This window comes from Brassica napus, chromosome C9, assembly GCF_020379485.1.
Source record: "Brassica napus cultivar Da-Ae chromosome C9, Da-Ae, whole genome shotgun sequence".
Lineage (NCBI taxonomy): Eukaryota > Viridiplantae > Streptophyta > Magnoliopsida > Brassicales > Brassicaceae > Brassica > Brassica napus.
Window position 1 is genome coordinate 2,451,968 of NC_063452.1, and position 22,851 is coordinate 2,474,818.

At 38.3% G+C, this 22,851-nt stretch overlaps 4 protein-coding genes across 5 annotated transcripts; 3 read left to right on the forward strand and 1 right to left on the reverse strand.

Annotated features, from left to right (window-relative positions):
- The first annotated feature begins 519 nt into the window (after positions 1-519).
- Positions 520-2,149, forward strand: BNACNNG41690D. 2 transcript variants are annotated; one of them, XM_013842545.3, is made up of 4 exons: positions 520-880; positions 955-1,041; positions 1,558-1,730; positions 1,794-2,149. In XM_013842545.3, the coding sequence occupies exons 1-4, from the start codon at positions 607-609 to the stop codon at positions 1,986-1,988; spliced, it is 729 nt and encodes a 242-aa protein (XP_013697999.2). In that variant the 5' UTR covers positions 520-606; the 3' UTR covers positions 1,989-2,149. The 2 variants fall into 2 exon arrangements, with proteins under 2 accessions (XP_013697999.2, XP_022566066.2); XM_022710345.2 differs by having other exon boundaries at positions 540-880; positions 1,531-1,730.
- Positions 2,150-5,497: 3,348 nt separating this feature from the next.
- On the forward strand, positions 5,498-11,914 carry LOC106401243 (kinesin-like protein KIN-4A). Its single transcript, XM_022710081.2, has 23 exons — positions 5,498-5,983; positions 6,406-6,702; positions 6,771-7,021; positions 7,332-7,519; positions 7,601-7,725; positions 7,810-7,846; positions 7,914-8,005; positions 8,098-8,208; positions 8,284-8,409; positions 8,484-8,568; positions 8,650-8,759; positions 8,852-8,950; positions 9,035-9,259; positions 9,331-9,411; positions 9,495-9,566; positions 9,644-9,737; positions 9,857-9,888; positions 9,980-10,065; positions 10,149-10,472; positions 10,552-10,714; positions 10,966-11,124; positions 11,199-11,502; positions 11,604-11,914. The coding sequence occupies exons 1-22, from the start codon at positions 5,870-5,872 to the stop codon at positions 11,427-11,429; spliced, it is 3,102 nt and encodes a 1,033-aa protein (XP_022565802.2). The 5' UTR covers positions 5,498-5,869; the 3' UTR covers positions 11,430-11,502; positions 11,604-11,914.
- A 623-nt stretch (positions 11,915-12,537) lies between these two features.
- LOC106401120 (adenylate kinase 2, chloroplastic-like) lies at positions 12,538-14,839 on the forward strand. The gene is made up of 6 exons (XM_013841565.3): positions 12,538-12,762; positions 12,824-12,922; positions 13,698-13,961; positions 14,046-14,192; positions 14,263-14,337; positions 14,420-14,839. The coding sequence occupies exons 1-6, from the start codon at positions 12,613-12,615 to the stop codon at positions 14,525-14,527; spliced, it is 843 nt and encodes a 280-aa protein (XP_013697019.2). The 5' UTR covers positions 12,538-12,612; the 3' UTR covers positions 14,528-14,839.
- Positions 14,568-17,874, reverse strand: LOC106401119 (serine/threonine-protein kinase-like protein CCR4). Its single transcript, XM_013841563.3, has one exon. It carries the CDS (start codon positions 17,534-17,536, stop codon positions 15,293-15,295), a length of 2,244 nt encoding a protein of 747 aa, XP_013697017.2. The 5' UTR covers positions 17,537-17,874; the 3' UTR covers positions 14,568-15,292.
- Between the last annotated feature and the right edge of the window lie 4,977 nt (positions 17,875-22,851).

Consider the following 22,851-nt stretch of genomic DNA (forward strand, 5'->3'; position numbering starts at 1 on the left):
TGTACCTGAAAATTGTATCGGATGAAGATCTTCTTGTTCACAGCTGAAGCTCAACATTGGGTACAACATAAACAGACAATCAAGTTGCTTCATTTTGGCAATGGCCTGTTTATTAAGCAGGCATGACACTAAAAATTATACAGACGCAGCAACCCAAAGTGGTTGAAAGATCATATCAGATGGAAATCTTTCCATCCTAAGTATAATCACAAACTAAATGAATAGATAGGAAATGAGTTAGCTTCACGTCAAGTAAATTACGTACGTTGATTCAAGAGAGTTAAAGCGTAATTAGCAAACGCATGTCTTTTTTCGCCAATCAACACATCAATAAGGAAGCTGATGGAAACTATACAAACTGATTTTCGTTTTCGTAAGATCTCAGGGGCCGAAAATAATGAGCCTGAGAATTTTTTGATAATGGCCCATTAAATGCCCATATTATAAAAAGCCCTTTTAGAAATCTTTTGCAATCCAAACCGGTCTATTTTTATATTCTTATCCGGTTTGGGTTAATTTAAACCGGTCTTCATTTTAGAACGTTCATCACTTCGACTTGATCCACTCCGTAAGATTCACTTTGCGCCGCCCAAGAAGGAAGCAATAATGCCACTGTCACTAGTCCAAGCCGCTTCAGTCTCCTACCTGAGATCCCAATCAGCTCTTCCCAAGCCTTCCTCCTCTGTTTTACTTCTCCAAAAGTCAATCTTTCCTGATTCAAAGTTAACAACTTTCCGCCGGATCCTCCGTTCCTCGAAGAAAGCGTCCCCTCGTGCTTCCCTGCTCGAGACGCCTGTGTTGTGGGCTGGTCGAATCTGCGTCTTTTACGCGCTCGTCAGAGCTGGTTTAGCTGGATCCAAGTCTAACCCCATCGTCTCTGGTTAGTGTTGTTTTTGAAATTGGGTTTTTTTTTTTTTAGCTTTGGTTTTGATGTTGTTGGATTTGTCTTTTAAGGTTTGGAGAGTGGCGGTGTTGAAGATGATGATGGTGGTGTGGATCTTGGTTTCTCCAAGTGGATTCAGAACATTAAGGGCAAACCAGGTGCTTACTTGTTTTGTCTTATTCGTGTCCAAGTTTTGAACTTTTTACTAATCTCACTTAATGGCATATGTTTTCTATGACCCTTTTGTATATAGAGTTGGTTTAGTAAGAACATGGAACATACCAGTTGTACAGTGTACTAATTTGTGTCCAAGTCTAGACCTTTTGATCTAATTTAACTCAGTGACTTAGATTCTCTATGACCCTTTTAGATATAGAGATGGTTTTAGTCAATTGTTTAGTAAGAACATGCAACATAGCAGTTGTTTATACTTGTATGATGTTGTACAGTGCACTAAGTGTAAATAAACTTATATTCTAAACTCGAAAGCCGAATAAGCTTAATCTTTTTCTGGATTTAGACTAACTAAGAATAAGTTTGATTTGGATTTTTTCCAACTGCTATTCTTCTGTGGTATGTAGATTCAGCTATAGTTTCTATTTCGTTATTTGAGGAAGAAAGAGAATTACTGATTCTATCCAGCTTAGATGTTGTCTTTTATTATTTATGCTCAGATAAGGATGCAGCTGATAAGAGGAAGCTAGTGAGCAAATGGCACCCAACGACAAAGGGAACACTAAGAAGGAACTACAGGGTACCTTCCAAAGGCGAAGGAAACCGTCTCCTCAAAGCCATTGCCTCTCTTCTCTCTGATGATGACCATTTCAGAGATGCGACATCTCACAAGGTAACAATAATCTCCACTTGTTTATTCTCTCGGTAAAAGAAACTAATAGAGACACTGTTGCAGGGTTGTCAAATACGGAGAGAGAGTGCACACGGTCAAAGCGTCTGTTGCAACAACGTGAGAGCTCTGTTTGATGAGTTGCCGACGCCGCATTTGGTGGTTGAGATCACACCTTTCCCAGCTGGCCCGCTTACGGAGATTGATTACCTTAAGGCCGAGAAGCTGGAAAAGGTTCTTAGGTCAGGCCCCAACATCTGAAACCCTCTGCTACTCTGGAGAGAGAGCGTTGTTCCATGATGTGTCTAATTCCAAAACCCTGTACATACTCTTACCATCTTTTGACGCTCTTCAAGCTTTGGTTTCTCTTCAAGCTTTGTATCATTACCATTATCATGATTAAAAGATCGTTTTAAGGTACATATAAGTTTCTATATTAATCGCTATTGTATTTATTACACAGTGTCATAATAATAGTGCCTAACATAACCAACATTTTAAAAAAATCTGGTTAGAACGTTGGAGAATGTACAAAAGGAAAAGCTCAGTTTGTCATCCACATTGTTTATGTTAGAAGAAGGCAATACTCAGAAAAATGGTCAAAGAGGCTCAGGCACATGATTCACCAATTTACAAAAAAAAAAAAAAAAAAAATTTGGTTGGTTCTAGACTGGGCCTTTTAATGTGAAACGATATTGGTTTGGGCTTATGCATATATGTCCTATCTATTTGGATTGAGTTTATCAACACGACGTAACAAATAGAAATTCCGAAAATGTGTCTATTCTATTTAATTATCTTTTGATAAACTAATAATATGAAGAAGATATATTTTGTTTTTCACGTTACTTCTTTTTTACAACACTTAATTTCATGTTTCTACTATACAGTGATTCATACTTGGTTTGTTGGTAACAAATAACCAATGGCGCATTTCCATAAGACACATGTCCACTAGGACCATTACTAACATACAAAACGATGTGGTGTGAGTCGTTGTTCTACAACATAGAGAAAACCAACCCTAACGTTCCGAAAGAAAAAGACATTTGATGCAATGTTTTTGAAGGAAGAAAATAAGGAGTGGACGTGAGGAAAGGCTCTTGGGGGCAGTGACTTACCAATAAAGCAGCCTATACTTTTGGGACCCCATCGCTACAGCCACGTGACCACGATTCCATCGCCAGCTCGCATTGTCTCTCCTTGTGGCCCCTTTCCCTAAAAGTCGCCCTTTGCTTTTTTTTTCTAATTTTTTTCTTATATTATTCTACGCATTAAACTTTCAAGAAAAAAAAAATTATCCTTTTTGTCAACTAATATTTTTTTTTCTTGGATTTAATGTTAAGGTTTGCAGACACTATTTGTTTGGCATATTTATTTTCTCTGGTAGTTATCACTAATATCGTTGTAGTGTCAATCTGATGTTCTCTTCCCCTCATTATATATAGAAAGAATATCATGGCCGTGTTTGCTTCAGGATTACGTCAACGACACCAACCCTTTTATTTGGCGGTGTGTGTGGTTTCTTATCTCACAATATCTAAATAGCAATGTGAACATAAACAATTTTAGATTGGATGTAAACCTTTAACCAAAACGTTGGTTTTTAATTCTATACATAGAAGGTTGTTACTTGAAGCAAAGCCGGCAATTTTAAGGAAGATGAAGTCAAATACTTAAAGCGAGATAGATGAGTGTAGTTGGGGTTTAGGTAAGCACATAATTGCCCTTTTTATGCCTGGAAAAAAAATCTAGCTCCAAACCATAAAACTCATGTTATAAATAACTACAATCATTTAGTATGTGTGAAATTGTACGTGTTGATAGTTAGATGCATACAACCCCACTATGAATAAGAATGCATGTGCATTTTGGGTCAGATCACCTGATCTCACGCCATATGCAATCATGTTGAAGTACTTAGAAACATTCAGACATTTGAATTTGAAGATGCAATAGAAATGTTAGGATCAAAATTTTGTTTATGAGAATGAATAAGAGTATATATGGCTCTTGTAATATTGTCCATTTTGGTAACAAAAATGTTAATTTATCTAAGAATATTAGAAGCTTATAAAGTTGTCAAAATATACGAAATCTAAATATTTTAATAAAAACTTTAAATTAATTTTTTGAAGTATTATCCAAAATGACCTGTTATCACCAAAATAACTCAGGATATGGATCAAGCTTTTATATATATATTGATTGTTCTAGTTACATGAATTTATTATATTATATCAACAATCCGTATTGGATTTTTATACTATTCATGAAATTTCCTTGTAATTTATTTCAAATACTTAAAATCATTTAGTCTTGAATAACACTGTATTTTCTGAAATCTTTATTGGCAAAAAAATTTGTCTAGATATGATTTATAAATAAAAAAATCCAATAACATTAAAGTATGATTTAAAATCATTAATTGAATAATATTGGATCGAAATTAAATTCTACTATTCTATAATTGAAAAAAAAAATTGAAATAATCCTACATTATCATTTACCAGCTAACTAGATTAAGATCCGCACCTTGCGCGGGATAAAAATTATATATAAAAATTATTTTATGTATTATATGTTCTTACATATTATGAAATAATAAATATATATTGAATAATTAAAAATCAGTAACTATTACATATATAATTAAATTGGTGCGAACGTATAAATCAATTTTATTAATCCAAACAATTTTATAAAATTTTTTTATAGGATATGTAATTAAATTTAAATGATATTAACATACATAGTATATTTTTAATATTAATGTCTATTTTTTTTTAAATGATGCTTTCTACTCATATGTTTTTTTTGATCATGTGTATCTTTAATAGCAAAAACTTTAAATTACTGGTAACAAAAATTTTATTGTGGGATTAATAATTTTAGTAATTGATAATTTAAAAAAATTTATCAATGTTAGTTCAAAACTTTTATCAAAAAAAATTATTCAAAGTAAATTTTGAAACTAAAATATTTATTTATTCAATATGGTTTATAGTTTAATTTAGAATGATATATATATACATATATATTTTAAATCTTAATGATTAATTAAATTAGACTTTTACTTATATGATTTTGTAATTATTTGTATTTTGTCATAACAAAAATTTTAAACCATGGATCGCAAAATTTGAATGTGAGACTTTTAACAGTTTTAGTAATTTATAGTCATTTTTTAAAATTCAAAATATAAAATATACAGAAAAATCTAAATTTTTATAATATGGTTATTGTGTTTTTTAAAAGTTATTTTAATAGTTTTAAATTAAACAAATTTGATAGAAGATACATTTTTTTTATCAGATCTTTATTATTCAAAATCATTAATTGTCATATATATTTTATCCACATTAGGAAATTCCGTAATTTTTATTTAAGGAAATAATAAATGACATTAATAATAAATTTATGGTTAGTTTAATAAAAAAATTATTATATAATTAGATGGACCAACCTATTTCTCTAGTAATTCTAAGAATCATCCTAATGATGACATGTGGCTACAAAAAGAAGTTGTAATGTTTCACAAATAATATATAGGGGATAACAGGTTGTTTACTTGTAAGTTCTCAAAAAAAAAAAAGAGGTTGTTTACTTGTTTAATCAAAACCAAGGGAGGCAAAACCTAAAGCTCAAGTGACATAAATAAGTAAGAATCATTCATTTTGGTATGTAGACAATACATGGACAACCCCACTAATAAAGAGTTTGGCACATGCAATAAAGCAAAACCATTCTGATCTAATAAGTTCTCCGCACAACTTTTTTTTTTGTCAGAAAACTCATTCTCTCCTCTACACTGAAAGAAAGAGAAAGACATTGGAGAAGGGTTAAAACGGGAAAGAGTGAAAGTAAAGTCACGTCGGTCCGTTTTGGTCTTGAGAGAGACAGTAAGTGAAGGAGTGAAGCCTAAGGGAAGATAAATAGAATAAGGTTGTTGTCGTTGCAGTTAAGCTCTCTCCTCTCGCCAAATCTTTTCTATATTCCATTTCTACCCCTCGTCTCTTTCTCTCCAAAACACACATCATCAAACCAACACTTGTCTGCTGCAAACTCTCAAACCTTTCTGCTTCTTCACTCTCTCTTCTTTCTTGATTTCAAGATCACTCCCTTCTTCCTTTCTTTCATCAATGGAGTCTGATGATTGCTCCGTTAAGGTAGCTGTCCACATCAGACCGCTCATCGGCGATGAACGGCTTCAAGGTTGTAAAGATTGTGTCACTGTCGTTTCTGGTAAACCACAGGTACTGTTCCTTTTTATTTGGCTTCAGACAATGTCACACAGTTCCCTGTTTGTGTTCTTGATCTTGACTTAAAAAGATTCTTTCCTTTATAGAATTATTTCTAAACTGATTAGCTTCTTTATCTGAATCATCTACGCCTCCCTGAGATCTAGATCTTGCGACGTTTAGGACCAGTGATGTTTCTTTATTTATCTTATGCATGGTTGACTTAGTCAGTTCTGTTTTATTTTTCTTTTTAGGACAGAACTATAATTATTGCATCTTAACTTAATTTCTTAGTTAAGTTTGGTCAGAAGATCGATTTTCTTGTTGCTAATTCTCAAGATTAAATCTTTTAAGTTGGGCTTTTGAAATATTGTCAGAAAGTACATGACTTGAATGTAATTTGATAATTTTTTTCTTGTGAATTATGATTGATACAGGTACAAATTGGATCACATTCTTTTACTTTTGATCATGTATATGGAAGCACTGGTACTCCATCTACTGAAATGTATCAAGAATGTGCTGCACCGCTAGTTGATGGTTTATTTCAAGGCTACAACGCTACGGTTCTTGCCTATGGACAGACTGGTTCAGGTAAAACATACACAATGGGTACTGGCTGTGGAGACACCAGCCAAACAGGGATCGTACCTCAAGTTATGAACGCTCTCTTCACCAAGATTGAGACTCTCAAAGATCAGATCGAGTTTCAAATCAATGTTTCTTTCATCGAGGTTGGTTTTAAACATATCTGCGGTTTCTTTGTTTGAGCGTTTTGTAATGATTGTTTTATGTTTGGTAGATTCATAAAGAAGAGGTGCAAGATTTGTTGGATCCTTCTACTATTAACAAATCAGACACTACTAGTAATGGCAAGGTAGCACATGTCCCTGGGAAGCCACCAATACAGATCAGAGAATCATCAAATGGTGTCATCACATTAGCAGGATCCACGGAAGTAAGTGTCAGTACTCTCAAAGAGATGGCTGCTTGTCTTGACCAAGGCTCGGTCAGCAGAGCAACTGGTAGTACCAACATGAACAATCAGTCCAGGTGACATTATAATCTTGTATCATTATTATTTACTCCATCTGTTTCATATTAAGTGTCGTCGTAGAGTAAAATTTTGGTTAATAATAAGTGTTGTGTTAAAGTTTCAATGCAATATATGTCACTTATTTATCTCTTTTACCTCTACATAACTTAAGAAATATTGAAATGAGAGCAAAACTGAACATTTAACCATTTTCTTAATTTTTGTGAAAAAATCTAGAACATCGTATAATTTGAAACCGAGGGAGTATATGTCTACTAATTAAAATCCAAAATGGACACTACAATCAAGTCTGTTTTTTTCTTGTAGTCGTTCACATGCCATTTTCACTATCACTGTGGAGCAAATGCGCAAGATTAACACAGATTCTCCTGAAAATGGTACTTGCAATGGGAGCTTGAAAGAAGAGTATCTATGTGCCAAGCTACACTTAGTAGATCTTGCTGGTTCAGAACGAGCCAAAAGAACTGGCTCTGATGGTATGAGGTTTAAAGAAGGTAAGTGTCCTTCTGTTGCATTTTTTCAGACCAGCCATTTTGTTCATTATGCTGAAATGGAATTTGATTCCTATTCACCAGGAGTTCACATAAACAAAGGGCTCCTTGCGCTAGGTAATGTCATCAGTGCGCTTGGTGATGAGAAAAAGCGTAAAGACGGTGCTCATGTTCCTTACAGAGACAGTAAACTTACACGGCTTTTGCAGGTATTATTTGTTTTTAACTTTCTTGAATGTCACATTGCTCAGTCTTTGCTTCTTCTTCACAAGTTTTGCATGTTGACTTCTTAGGATTCCCTTGGGGGCAACAGCAGAACTGTGATGATAGGTAACCTGCTTGTAAACCCTTTACAGTTCTTGTTTCAAATCTCTAATTCTTGCTGTTTGGATTCCAGCTTGCATCAGTCCTGCAGATATTAATGCTGAGGAAACACTTAACACACTCAAATATGCAAACCGTGCTCGGAACATCCGGAACAAACCTGTTGTAAGCTATACATATATGTCATGCAAATAGAAGAGACTACTTATTGAGTGACACTAGATTAATTTTCTTTTTCTATTAATTTGATAAAACAGGTTAATAGAGATCCTGTGTCCAGTGAGATGATAAAGATGCGCCAACAGCTAGAATACTTACAGGCAGAGCTCTCCTTAAGGAATGGAGGGACCTCATGTGCGGAACTCCAGGTATGTTCTTACTCAAGAATTCAAGAAAACATCAGGAGTATAAAGGTTAAGAGTGAGAGTGTGATGATGATGCAGGCTCTCAAGGAAAGGATTGCTTGTCTTGAAACTACTAATGAAGACCTTTGCCGCGAACTCCATCAGTACAGAAGCAGATATGCTGGTGTAGAGCATTCTGAAAAAGACTTTAAAGACATACAAGCTGTAATGATCAAACTGATACATTCTTTAGGTGGATACTCATTGTTCTTATAAAATATTGAATTGTTTGGTGGCAGGATGAAATCATCAGACCTGATGGGCTGAAAAGGAGCTTGCACAGTATAGAGTCATCTAACTATCCCATGGTTGAAGCCACAATAGGTAAAAAGAAATGCTTTCAAAAAGAGTTCTAAAACTAAAAGAAAGCAATGATAATTGAAGAAGAGAGTTCTCATTGTGTAGGTGATTCAAGGGAAATAGATGAAGAGGCAAAGGAGTGGGAGCACAAACTCTTGCAGAACAGTATGGACAAGGAGTTGCATGAGCTGAACCGTCGTCTGGAGGAAAAAGAGGTCTCTTTTCACTTGTTTTTTTTTTATTTATGAAACTAAAGCTTATTCTTGTGACCTTGTCTATAACTACATGATTCATGTTATGAAAACAGTCTGAGATGAAACTGTTTGACGGCTATGATCCGGCTGCGCTAAAGCAACATTTTGGGAAGAAAATTGCAGAGGTGGAGGATGAAAAGAGAGCTGTTCAGGTTGCATTTTAGTTCTTGGAAGTTTCATTAAAAAAAAAAACATGTTATAAGTTGTTGAAGGGTTTGGTTGTTTCTTTCTTTCAGGAAGAGAGAAACCGTTTGCTGGCTGAGATTGAGAACCTTGCTTCTGACGGTCAAGCGCAGAAGCTGCAAGATGTGCATGCTCAGAATCTGAAATCTCTTGAAGCACAGATTCAAGACCTTAAGAAAAAGCAAGAGAGCCAAGTTCAGCTACTGAAGCAGAAACAAAAGAGCGATGATGCAGCTAGGAGGTTACAGGAAGAGATTCAATCCATCAAGGCACAAAAGGTATACACATGATTCAACTTTGAATATATATTTTTTCACTCTTTGAAAATGCATTTGTTTTGGATTTATAGGTGCAGCTGCAGCACAGAATGAAACAAGAAGCAGAACAGTTTAGACAGTGGAAAGCTTCCAGGGAGAAGGAACTTTTGCAGGTACCACCTTTGCCTTTTTCTCTCAAATAATCTTTGATTCTAACTGTATCTTTATATTTAATACTTTCACTCGGCCAACACAGCTACGGAAAGAAGGCAGAAAGAGTGAGTATGAAAGGCATAAGCTACAAGCTTTGAATCAGCGCCAGAAAATGGTAAGCACAAGATCATTACCATGTAGTTTTGAAAGTCTGGACCTTGAGTAATGTTCCATGGTCTCTTTCACTCTCAGGTTCTTCAGAGGAAGACAGAAGAGGCTGCAATGGCTACCAAGAGGTTAAAAGAGTTGCTTGAAGCTAGGAAATCTTCTCCTCGTGAACATTCAGGTATGGTTAGTTATGTTTTGTGTTCTGATAGATGGTGCAGACTGTTGCATAGTAGCTTGGGACCTACATGAGTTTTTGTGCTTTTGAGATTCTTAAGTAAAACATGACTCTTTGTGCAGGTGGTACAAATGGCTTTGGAACAAATGGTCAGGTGCGCAGTAACACCATAGTCCTTTTTTCCCTTTACATTGTGGTTATTTAGAAATCTAATTCAGTTCATACTCTTTTACACCAATGAGAAGGCGTTGCAGAGATGGCTAGACCATGAGCTAGAAGTCATGGTGAATGTCCATGAAGTGCGTCATGAGTACGAGAAACAAAGCCATGTGTATGTCCCCCAACCTTTAGTAATAATAAGTTCATCACAAAGAATATTTCACTTATTGCACATGTGATGATATATAATTTCAGACGAGCTGCTCTGGCGGAAGAGTTGTCTGTGTTAAGACAAGTGGATGAGTTTGCAGCGAAAGGCGTAAGCCCTCCGAGAGGAAAGAATGGTGGCTTTGCTAGGGCATCATCGTTGTCACCTAATGCAAGGATGGCTCGTATATCTTCACTTGAGAACATGCTGGGGATATCTTCTAACTCTCTAGTGGCGATGGCCTCACAGCTTTCTGAGGCAGAAGAAAGGGAACGTGCTTTCACAAGCCGTGGGCGGTGGAACCAGCTGAGATCAATGGGAGAGGCGAAGAACTTGCTTCAGTACATGTTCAACTCTCTTGCGGAAACAAGGTGATGCCAGTTTCCAAAGTGACACACCCTCCAACATCTTCAATCAGTATTCTCATGACTTTTGTTTATGTTCCTGCAGGTGCCAAGTGTGGGAGAAAGATGTTGAAATAAAAGAAATGAAAGATCAGTTCAAAGAGATTGTTGGCCTTCTGAGGCAGAGTGAGCTGAGAAGGAAAGAAGCTGAAAAGGAGCTTAAGTTAAGAGAGCAAGAACTTGCAACTTCTTTAGCTTCATCTCCACTTGTAAGATTATGCCACCTTTCATATTTTATCCACATTTTTAATTTAATTTTTCCCAATGTTCAAGAAATCGCTAAGCACTGGTTAGGCACCTTATAAAGGATTAATGTTTAGCCGGGCGCCTAGACCGGTTTTTTCTTTTGAAAAAATTGTTTCGCTCAGAACCAATTGGCCGACTAGGCGGCGCCTAGACCGATTTTTAGAACACTGGTATTGCTTGGGAAATAACGGATGAAACATAAAACTTGGTGTAGGGAACCCCACCGAGTGCAGTGAAACATTTAGCTGAAGACATGAACAACACACATTCTTCTCCATTGACTGTGCCAGCACAGAAGCAGCTCAAGTTTACACCAGGGATTGCGAACGGGAAAGTGAGAGACTCGGCTGCATTTATCAATGCAAACAAGAAGGTTAGATTCATTTTATTTTAGTTCCTTACCATTGGTAGCTAAGAGTTCCTATGTACACTTATGTGTTGGTGCAGATGGTACCAATGGGACAAGTATCAATGAGGAAACTATCAGCAGTAGGACAACAGAGTGGGAAGCTTTGGAGGTGGAAGAGAAGTCATCACCAGTGGATCGTTCAGTTCAAATGGAAGTGGCAAAAGCCATGGAGGCTCTCTGAGTGGATTAGGCACAGTGACGAAACACTTCTCAAAGCAAAACCACGACACAAGGCTCTCCCTAATAAGATCACTAATAAGATCATGTGATTAAGTAACAACTCTATCTACCTATGAGCAGTATTGAGACTTTTTATGGAAAGGTTCATACGACTGGGTGTAGGTAAAATCAAATCCTTCTCTAAGATTATCTAAGCAACTTGAAGAGGTGGTTGTCCTTTGTCTTTCTTTTTTCTAACGAAGTTCAAGTTCATGCACGAGCAGGGACGTTGGCGTGTGTGTGAAGAAAACTCTTTTAACATTGTGTGATAATGTGTGTGTACCGTATTGAGGAGAAGCACCAGGACAAGAGGGTGGATGTGTGTAGGTAACAGATAGAAGACGGCTTTTTTAGGAGTTTTTATATTTCATGTTCATAGAATTGACATCTTATACATCATTGAAAAAAAAGCTCATTGAGGAAATAAAACCTCATATCTTCAAGTTTGCAGATATTATTTGTATGAAGAAGACTTTGCCAGTTTATTTTGTTCTTTTGGTTTTGTTGTAAATGATAAAATATATTGTTCAGTGTTTGTTCTTGTTCATCATATATATTAAGATTGAGACCTAAAACGAGACCACCAAGCCAAACAAATATTTGAGAGACATGATCCTTGGGTTCTCATTGCCATCACTACCTGTTCAGAACAAGATAGACACCGAGACTCAAGAAAAGGTAGATACTAAAAGCAGCAAGATAGACGTCTTTTATATCTTTTATTTAGGTGACGTTTTTTTAGTATTTCTTAAAAACTAAGAAACGTATTTTATGTTACATTAAGAGTCTCACTTTAAAAATCTGCATTGATCATGGTTTAAGAAAGAAAGGTCAATGAAGACCATTACTTTATACCATTTACATAAACTATGTTGCCACTGCACGTTTTTCTCATCTTCTAAAACAAAGTAGCTTCCAACAACAAAACCATAAAACACATGGAACACCTAAACCGCAACTCATAAATCAAATCTAATTTTGGTTCGGTTTTATAAGAACTTACAACTGCAGATTGGTTTTGTACGTTTCAGATCCGGGTCTAGATTAATTCCGTTGTTAAATATCTTGGTTTGTAATCGTATTTTTGGTTCGGTTTAGATTTAGATTCGGTTTTAGTTCCGGTTTAATGATTATTTCTCGGTTCGATTTAGATTTGATTTTTTTTTTTTTGTGGTGATTCCTCTTGAAAACCACCACCACAAGCCTCGTTCGTTGAGCGAGAGAGAGAGAGAGATGGCGTGCTGTGTGAACTATATCTCTCCGCCACGTGCCTCTCTATCTCCACCACCTTCACGCTCCTCCTTCTCTTTCTCCGGCGATGCCGTGCACTCTCTCCTCCGACGTCATTCGAGATCTCCGTCGATCGTCGCTCCCAGATTCCAGGTACACTTGATTTGAGCTCCAATCTTGAATGCGAGCTGTTGATTTCGGATCTCTTCTTCAGGTTGTGGCTGCCGAGAAAGCGGAGCCGCCTCTGAAGATTATGATATCAGGAGCTCCCGCTTCGGGTAAAGGCACACAGTGCGAGCTCATCACTCGGAAAGTAAACTTCTTCCCCTCTTTTAATCACATTTCACGATGAGTATTGCGTAATGTATGGTCTCGATTCTAATTAGGATCGTTTTTTTTATAATCAGAATCTTTGAGTTTCTTGTATAATCAAAATTAATTTCACTTTTTTTTTTAATTCTTTTAGAAGCTTAGGTTGTTGAATAGGTAAAGGAAAAACACTTTCTTGATGTGTTTCTTGTTTTTTCTTCATCAATAAGAATAGAGGTTCTTAGGGGTTCTTAGAGCGGGGTTCTTAGCGGAATATAAGAATCCGTCTTTAACTTTTAACTAAAAAAAAAAAAAGCTAAGAATCGGCTCTTAAATATCTTATCTAAGAGGCGGTTGTTAAGAAGACGGGTTCTTATATTCCGCTAAGAACTCCACCTTAAGAACTTCCAATAATCATGATCTAAGTTGTTGAATAGGTTAAAGAAAGTCCTCTTCTTTTTAGGTTATGTTTTTGTGGAAGACTTCATGCTTAAATACTATATGGTCTAGATTCGATTTAGGATTAGTTTTGTATAATCAGAACCGTTGAGTTTCTTGTATACTTTCTTCTTCTTCTTCCTCAATGAGAATAAAATAAAGTAAGGAAAATCACTCTTTTAATAGAGTTTCACAATCTTATTTTTCGGTTTTAGTTCTGGTAGAAGCTTTATGCTGTTGTCGAATAATCTAAAGAAAGTCCTCCTCTTTGTTAGTTTCTGTTTCAGTGGGGAGACTTCATGCTTGTTTCTTAATTAACTACTACTACTACCTCTTTGCAGTATGGTTTGGTGCATATCTCTGCTGGAGACCTGCTGAGAGCTGAGATCGCTTCTGGTAGTGGAAATGGAAAGCTGGCGAAAGAATACATGGAGAAAGGACAGCTGGTCCCTGATGAAATCGTTGTAATGATGGTCAAAGACCGTTTATCACAAACTGATTCACAGCAAAATGGATGGCTTTTAGATGGCTATCCGAGAAGCTCATCGCAGGCAACAGCTCTTAAAGGGTTTGGATTCCAGCCTGATCTGTTCATTGTCCTCGAAGTAAGCAGTTTTGCTTATCATTAATGTTCCCTTCTCTTTCATCAAATGGTATTTGATTTACGCCTGCTCTGCTTTTTGGGACAGGTTCCTGAAGATATTCTAATCGAAAGAGTTGTTGGGCGTAGATTAGATCCTGTCACGGGAAAGATCTACCACTTGAAGTATTCTCCTCCGGAGACGGAAGAGATCGCTGCTAGACTCACCCAACGTTTTGATGATACCGAAGAGAAGGCAAGTCCCATATGAAACTCTCTCTTACTCCATTTATGTCTCTGTAATCTTTTTGTTTCGTTTGCTGTAGGCAAAGCTGCGGCTGAAGACACATAACCAAAACGTGAGCGATGTGCTTTCCATGTACGACGATATCACTATTAAGGTATGAGATCTCATTCCACACCTCTCTTCATTAACTAGAGTCTCATGAAGAAGAATGGTCCTTTGATTATTGTATAATCCAGATAAAGGGAAACCGTTCAAAGGAGGAAGTGTTTGCTCAAATTGATACTGCTCTATCCAAAATGCTTCAACAGAGGAACAACACCTCTCCAAGTTCACTTTCAAGTTGAATCATTCTTTGGTACTGACCTGAGGAAGGAGTGTGTGACCATCTCCGAAATGCTTCAACAGAGGGAACACTGCTCCAACTTCACTTTCAAGTTGAATCATTCTTGTCACGGACCTAACCAGCGGTAAATATCCCCTTTCTCGCATTTATCAAATTCTATTGATACCACTTGTATCTCACAGTAAGGATCAATTTGTTTCCAGTAAGATTGATGTGTGACTCTGTGACCTTTATGCTCTTGTAGATTTACTGAAAAATTAACTCATTGTATTTCTCTTGTTGCAATCATGAAGAATGACATTCTTTTTTTTTTTTATACTTGATTCTATTAGTTATTAATTCATTTAAAGACTCTTGAAAAACTTCGTATCAATGAGTCAACTTTTGAAGGTTAGCGTCTAAATTCAACTTGACAATGGTGATATAACATCCACTGATATTCACATAATTGATTGTTAAGCTACTTTTTCTCTAGCAATAGAATTAGAGGATTTTGACTTTTGACTTCTCTCATGGAGTTTAAAACAAGTTGATAAGCTTTTTATATATATTTTTTTGTCTCCCACACGACTGACTTGGAATCTCATGTAATGCTTGAAAAATGCAGCAGCGTATCTTATTGGCTTTCGGTTTTGAAGCTTTCACATCAAACTGCTTGTGCTAAGGTTTCTTCTTTGAAAAGTATTATCTAACATTTCTGTACCAACTAAGGAAAGACCAATAGAATTGAAAATAATATAAACAAAAAAAATAAAGTGACACGTGGCTAATCACTGGCGGGACTTGATAGTGGTTCGGTCTGTGGAGCTGCTAAACAAGCAGCCAAAGCCTTCTCTAGGTTACTCACTACCTCCGCCATGGACGGCCTTTCCCGGCCGCACGGAACCAAGCACTCCACCGCCAAGTACCCGACATGCGCCACGGACTCTATCTCGTACGGCGTGGGCGGCGGTATCCTCCGGTCAAGTGCTCTATGAACCTCGTCTTGCAAAATATAAGGCACGACGAAGTCCACCACGTTCCTAGGGTTTTCCTCCTCGTTCATGTGTATCGCCTTGTGTCCCGACAGCAACTCGAGCAGCACGACCCCGAAGCTGTAAACATCGCTCTTGGTCGTGAGCTGCTGGAGCCTGTAGTACTCCGGGTCTATATACCCCAGCGTACCAGCTGCTCGTAACGAGAGATGCGACGCGTCCTCTTCCTCGGTGGGACCCATCTGAGAGAGACCGAAGTCCGATACTTTAGCCGTCCACGTGGCGTCAAGCAGTATGTTGGAAGACTTTATGTCGCGGTGGATCACCGGAGGCACGGCGAAGTCGTGGAGGTACTGTATCCCACGCGCTGCGTCGAGAGCGATCGTCAAGCGTCTCTCCCACGTCAGCGGCTCGAGTCTAGGGTTGTGAAGGTGGTCCGCGAGAGACCCGTTTGCCATGTACTCGTAAACCAACACCCTCTCCTCCGCGTCGTCGTAGAAACCAAGAAGCCTAACGAGGTTCTTGTGGTTGAGCCGCGACATAGACTCTAGCTCGTTGACGAACGCGGAGTCATTGTCCTCTCGTCTGTTTCGGATTCTCGTTATCCCGGAGGAAGCAGGGTTCGTTAGTTCGGCTCGTTTTATGGCGACAAGTCGTCCGTCAGACAAAACAGCTTTGTAAACAATCCCGAAGCTTCCTATCCCTAGCTGGAACCGGGGAGAGAACCCGTCCGTGGCTAGAGCCAGCTCCTCGATAGTGAACTCCACGAGCTGCCCGTGGTTGCATAAACTAGCTAAACTGCTCAGTCTCTTCTCGAGCTTAGGTTCTTCGTCCACAATAATCCTATTATCATCAAGACGTCCAGAGTCATGGACACGGCATCGACAGTGACTATTATAAACCAAGAATCCGACAACAAGGAGTAAAGAACACGTTCCAACGCATCCGACCACCAGAAACGCAATGTTTTTTCTACTCCAAGTCTTGTCCTTAGAGTCTTGTCGCCCCCGTGGCGTATCTGGAACGAGAACTATGTTCATAGATTCACAAATCTTCAATCCATTACCGCATAACGATTCTGATCCTGACAATGGACCGTAAGGACATTCCTCTCGGCACGGTCCTGGAAGTACAGTTTGGTCTTGGAACGGAGCGAAAACACTCTCATGATCTCCCCAGCAATACAGCGTGTAGTTTGATTTAACCACACCGCAAAAGATTAGCCCGTTCGCGTAAATAGATGTGAACTCAACGTTCTCAAGTCTCCGAGGTAAACTGAAACCGTTGCTTCCCCAGCACGTCACTGTTCCGTTAACCCATCTAACGCCGCAGATACGGTCTTCCCCGACCGCAAGCGCTGAGAATTTTTCACTTGGCGGAGAGGTATATGTTTGTCCCCAACACTCCACATCGCTGTCTACTGTGACGGCGCACGCTTGTCTTGACCCAGCAGCGATGGCTATGAAGCGGTCCCCACTCGGGGGCTTGGTTATATTTCCTTTACCTTCACAGCTGATTCTCCCAGGTGGCTTGGATAAGCCGCAGATAAAGTCCTCCCCGAGGGCGAGGGAGTCGTAGTTATCCGACCGTGGACGACGAGAGACAGTCTGCCAGCAACGTGTGCGGTTCTTGATTTTCTCAACTCCGCATATACGGGAAGTGCTAGCTTCTAACTCTTTGAGCTCAGGGCCTTTGTAGATTCTTTTGTACGTCATGTTAGCTCCGTTAGAGGAGAATCTCCAGCAAAGGATAGTAGAAGCGTTGGAACCTAGGGGAGATCTCAAACCGCATACAAACCCGTTTCCCGAGACTACACCGGAGAATCTACGGTTCTTCTGGAGCGTACCGGCTAAAGAGAACCGGATGGGATTGAGTGGGAGGCTGGTGCACTGGAGATGAGAGGTGTTGGTGAGAGCACATACGAGGGTTTGATCAGAGGTGTGGGAGATGGAGACAGTGGGCAAGGAGAAGCAGAGTAAGGAGGAGGAAGAGGAGACAACGAGAAGGAGAGACAGAAAGTAGTAGTTAAATGCCATTGAAGAGGGAGAAGAAGACTTCTCATGGCGGTGAGTGTTTGGTTGTGTTTTGTGGAATGGTTTTTTTTTGTAAGAGGGGGAGATTAACGCGGTTAGTGTGAGGACCTAATGAGAAAACCAAGTCTTGTTTACTTATCTGAATGATTTTTCTTTTCTCACATATTAGATTTTTTTTATGGTCAACTCTTTGAAAAGTTCTTCACTTTAGTTTCAGTGTATCTAAACTCAGGTTGTTTAGGTGGAAAAGGTGATGTATAAGCTAAACTACTATGATTTTTTACAAGAAACACCTAGATAAAGTATTATTGGTTTGTTAATATCATAACAATTAGCTAGAAGAAAAACTATGCTGTTTGGTAAAAAGAAGCATTACCCTAAGATAATTTTTTTATATTTTTTATAAAGCTATTCTGAAGATCTCAACTCTCAAAGGAGCCGTTGTGAATCAGATTCTGCTCAACTTATCAAATCTTTAAACTCTGGTTTTTCTGTTGCAGAATTGTAATGGTATAATTGCTGATATCAGCTATTTTGCCTTCTTTTTTTTAAAGTTCATCTCATCTCATTCACCTGAATCTCTCGTGAAATAAACAAGATATCAGATGGGTCAGAGCATGTTTATCAGTGAGACCCATTAGTGTCTCTTAAGTTGGTTCTTAAGTTGGTTGTAATGATTTTTTAATTATTAAAATTATGATAAGAGATTTTGCTAAGAGACAGTTAATTATTGGGGTTTATTGGTGGTATCTTAACTAAGGTTCTTAACAATTAAAAAAAATTAAAAAAAAAATTAAACATAAAATTTTAAACAAAAATTAAATTTATTTATTAAATAAAACAAAGTCAAACATAATATTTTGAACATAGATTTTAAAATACAAACATAAAAACATTAAAACAAATATTACAGAAATGAACGATAATAATTTCAAAGCGGCATCGAAGCTCAGTTGTTGTCTTGATCAATTCCGAATTTACGCCATATATGTTCAACCAAATCACCTTTTAGTTGTTTATGCGCTTGTCTATCACGAATTCTCGTTCGAACACCCATCTGGTTGGCGATATTAGTAGGGATATCTGTAGAATAGGTCAGATCAACATGTGAACTTCCGCTCCCTTCTCCTTGTTGGAAATCTGAGACATCATATTGAGTGTATTCATCTCGTTCGTCTTCTACTATCATATTATGGAGTATGATGCATGCTCTCATAATCTTTCCAATCTTGACTTTATCCCAACAAAATGCCGGATTTTTAACAATGGCAAATCGAGCTTGCAAAACTCCGAAAGCCCGCTCGACATCTTTTCGGACAGCTTCTTGACGTTGCGCAAATAAAACTGCTTTCGGCCCTTGTGGAATTGAAATAGATTGGATAAAAGTTGTTCATTTTGGATAAATACCATCGGTGAGATAGTAAGCCAAATGATACTCTCTTCCGTTGACCGAGAAATTCACTTGCGGGGCTCGACCATTTATTATGTTATCAAAAACCGGGGAGCGATCAAGAACATTAATATCATTTAAAGTACCTGGAGGTCCAAAAAACGCATGCCATATCCAGAGGTCATATGAAGCAACCGCCTCTAAAACGATTGTGGGTTTTCCCGAATCACGAGAATATTGGCCTTTCCAAACGGTGGGACAATTCTTCCACTCCCAATGCATACAATCGATGCTTCCTATCATCCCGGGAAATCCACGAAGCTCTCCAATATGAAGAAGACGCTGAAGATCAGCCGGTGTTGGTCTTCTTAGGTACTCATTCCGAACAAATTTATTATTGCTTCCACAAAGTTTTCCACACATAACCGAGCAGTGGTTGCACCGAGCCGGAGGTATTCGTCGACCGCATCAAGAGAAGAACCATATGCCAACACACAAATAGCCCCTGTACACTTTTGAAATGCAGATAGACCAAGTCTTCCGGTAACGTCTGGCTTTTGACGAAAGAATTGAACTTCATTGGAGAGGCGATCAACAATACGTATGAACAATGCCTTGTTCATTCTAAATCTTCGTCTGAATAGATTTTCAGGATATGTGGGAGTGTCACTGAAATAATCATTCCATAACTGGAGATGGCATTCTTCACGGTTTCGTTCGATAAAAACTCGTTTTTTTCTTGTCCTCCTTTCATCTTCTTGATCACCATAAACATTTCACAAATTGTCAAATGTTTGATCGAAAGTTTGATCAAAATATTGATCAAATGTTTGATCGAAAAATTCATCAAGGGACCCCTCCAAATTATGATGAGAAGAAGAAGCCATGAGAGGTTGGTTTTACAATCTTGTTTAGGATATGGAAATTTTTGATAAAAGATAGTGAGAATGGTGAGAAGAATGAGAGATAGTGTGAGATTAAATATAGAGAGAATGTGAGAGTGTGAGATTAAAGATAGAGAGATGGCTTGTGAGAGTAGAGATAGAGAGATGGCAATGGCTTGTTATCAAAATGTTACGAATATATAACAACATCAACACTCGAACATTCTACAAAGACAACACTTAACAAATCACAACAATATACAAAACTCCAAAGACCCGTGAAGTCACTGTTATGTGATTACAAGACTCCAAAGACTACACTTACAAGATTCCAAAGACCCATGAACTCTGTCTTTTGCTTTACACCCGCTACCAGACTCCAAAGACCCGTTAGAAGACTCCAAGGACCTGTGAACTCTTTCTTTTGACTTTGACTCCAAAGACCCGTGAACCTGCAAGAACAAAATGAAGAGACGATCAAACACATTGAAACTTAAAGAATTGGTGCAAGATCAAACACATTGAAACATGAAACCATCAAACACATTGACACATGAAACCATCAAACACATTAACATGAAACTTAAAGAGAGACCATTTTATACATGAAACTTATCTTAACAGGAAAGAGTTTTATACTCCAAACTTAAAGAGAGACCATCTTAACAAGAAACTTAAAAACGAAACAAAGCTTAAACATGAAACATGAAACATGAAACATGAAACAGAAACTTAAACTTTAACATGGAACTAATTTGACATCAAGTCACTAATCAGCTTCTTCTTGAGGGTTTCTTCACACTCAGATAGATGTTCTTTTTTTCCAATAAGACCTTCAAGGAGACTCATCTTAGACAACATTGATTTGGCGGCCAAATCCTGCTGTCTGATTGTCCACATCGCCTGGAACCCATTCATCGTCTGCTCATCTACCACCGGCTTCTTAGCACTCAGCTTTGCGGCCTTCACACCCGGGGGACGCTTGGAGCAAGTTGCTTGAGAGCTTGAGGAATCAGCACCGTCCTCACACTCCCTCTTCTTCGAGCTCCCTTTGGTTTTAGCAGTAGCAAGCTCGCACCACTTCTTGCAGTGGCGCAGTTCCTTCCAAGCGTGTTCAAGAGTGAATCTCTTCTTGTAGTTGTTGTAGAAGATTTGATGAGCAAGCTTGAGGACATCAGTCTTGTTCTGGCCGCTTCGTACGAGCCACAAAACTTTGACACAAGGTCATTGATCCTGTGCCATCGTTGCTTGCAATGGCTTGCCTCTCTCTCTTCGCAGCCAGCAACTAGAGGACTAGCAGCGAAATACACAGCTATCCTTTTCCAAAAACCGGAGGATTTTTGCTCGTTCCCAACCACTGGATCCTTGCTCGTGTTTAACCACGAACTGATCAGGACCACGTCATCCGTTGGTGTCCATTTGCGTCTTTCTTTAGGCTCCGTGCAGTGTCTCCCCCATAGTTTGAAGCATCGGTCCCAACACTGCTTTGAAATGGAACTTGTGATGAAGATAGTTCAACACAATCTTCATTGTTACCAAAGGAAAGAGTTTGTTGACTAAGTAGTTCAACAAACTTTGAGTGGGAAGAAAATGGATAAGAATCCATCTCAGGAGGACGAAAAGAACAAAAGTAAGAAAGAGCGAAAAGATAAAGAAAAGAAGAGAGGTGAGAAAGTTGGAAGAGAATCACACGGTTTATAAATTGAAGAGAGGGATCAAGCATTGATCAGAAGCAACCATTACCGATTAGACATTTATCTAATAGCATTCATCACACAACACAATCACCACACATCTATCTAAGAGCATTCATTTCAGTCTAACTATAAACCGTATTTATTACCGAAGCCAACCATTATCTTACACTAACCACTCTATTTATTATCAAAGGATTGATCATTTCAATTCGTTTCAAACAAGAGTACACTCGATTTTAATTCAACAGAGCTAAAAGAAACGTTATACATCTAGAAAGATCAAAGAGAAAGTACCTTTACGATGGTGGCGTTTTTTGTCTGACAAAGAGACTACATTGTTCCCACTTCAGGTCTGTTGATCAATCCTGCAGCCACACAAACACAGAAAACAAATGACTCTCTGAAACGCTTTCAAAGAAGAGTAAACTCGTCAACTACCAGACTAAAGACAGAGGATGTATCGAAAGCTATTTATTACATTTACCTAACACTAACGCACGATTTAATTCACACATTGATCACACTTTCAATTCAAACTTCAAAACAATTTAAAGAAACTCTTCGAGTAAATATTCAATCCAAACAAACACCAAAACTGTTTAAACCGGTCCACAATGTATTTTGATTGAGAATCATACCTCCACACGGTTTCATCTCCATCTCGGCCTTTCTCTTCTCATGATTCTCCCAAGCCTGTATCTACACTTCCTCGATCTAATACCTAATCGCATTCCAGCAAAACAATCAAACCTCATGCCTCTTAATCAATCCACAAAACAGACAGGGACAAATCAAAAATAAAACAGAGGATATGTATTTTGAAATTGACGATGAAGAAGGAAAGAATCTACCTGGCTCATGCCTCTTAATCAATCCACCTAAAGACACAAAAACACCAACATATCAAAACAAATCAGAGATGATTTTGAAAGATTCACGAAGATGAATCAAAGACATGCATGCTTGAAAGATTGAAACATAAACATATAGGAGCCTCAGATTTACCTTTTCGATTCACCTCAGCCGCAAGCGACGCCGTTGTTACCCGTCTCAGAGAGCCACTGATAGAGAGAGAGGTCGGCGTTTTCCTTGGTCGATGACAGCCACCGATGGAAAGGTCTCTGTTTCCCTTCATCGCCGAGACCCTCCGATAGAGCCGTCGCCGTTTCGTCGACGAGAGGCGCCGAAACGACAGAATCGCCTTTCAAATCGCCATCGCCTTTCGTTTCGCGAAGGAGAGAAGACGCAAAGAAAGAGAAACAAAAATGAAACTCTTTTCTCGAAACCCCGACACCGCTCAACCTCCCAATCATAACCCGACACGTGGCCCGTAAGGGACGCCCCTTC

What these genes read in the sequence shown, in the direction of transcription:
- BNACNNG41690D (XM_022710345.2), top strand. Translation starts at nt 607, where the DNA reads ATGCCACTGTCACTAGTCCAAGCCGCTTCAGTCTCCTACCTGAGATCC. An exon ending in GTCTAACCCCATCGTCTCTG is followed by an intron (nt 881 to 954) that starts GTTAGTGTTGTT and finishes TTGTCTTTTAAG; the next exon opens with GTTTGGAGAGTGGCGGTGTT. An exon ending in GAGATGCGACATCTCACAAG is followed by an intron (nt 1,731 to 1,793) that starts GTAACAATAATC and finishes ACACTGTTGCAG; the next exon opens with GGTTGTCAAATACGGAGAGA.
- LOC106401243 (XM_022710081.2), top strand. Translation starts at nt 5,870, where the DNA reads ATGGAGTCTGATGATTGCTCCGTTAAGGTAGCTGTCCACATCAGACCG. An exon ending in ACATCCGGAACAAACCTGTT is followed by an intron (nt 8,006 to 8,097) that starts GTAAGCTATACA and finishes TTGATAAAACAG; the next exon opens with GTTAATAGAGATCCTGTGTC. An exon ending in AACTCTCTTGCGGAAACAAG is followed by an intron (nt 10,473 to 10,551) that starts GTGATGCCAGTT and finishes ATGTTCCTGCAG; the next exon opens with GTGCCAAGTGTGGGAGAAAG.
- LOC106401120 (XM_013841565.3), top strand. Translation starts at nt 12,613, where the DNA reads ATGGCGTGCTGTGTGAACTATATCTCTCCGCCACGTGCCTCTCTATCT. An exon ending in ATCTGTTCATTGTCCTCGAA is followed by an intron (nt 13,962 to 14,045) that starts GTAAGCAGTTTT and finishes TTTTTGGGACAG; the next exon opens with GTTCCTGAAGATATTCTAAT. An exon ending in TTGATGATACCGAAGAGAAG is followed by an intron (nt 14,193 to 14,262) that starts GCAAGTCCCATA and finishes CGTTTGCTGTAG; the next exon opens with GCAAAGCTGCGGCTGAAGAC.
- LOC106401119 (XM_013841563.3), bottom strand. Translation starts at nt 17,536, where the DNA reads ATGGCATTTAACTACTACTTTCTGTCTCTCCTTCTCGTTGTCTCCTCT.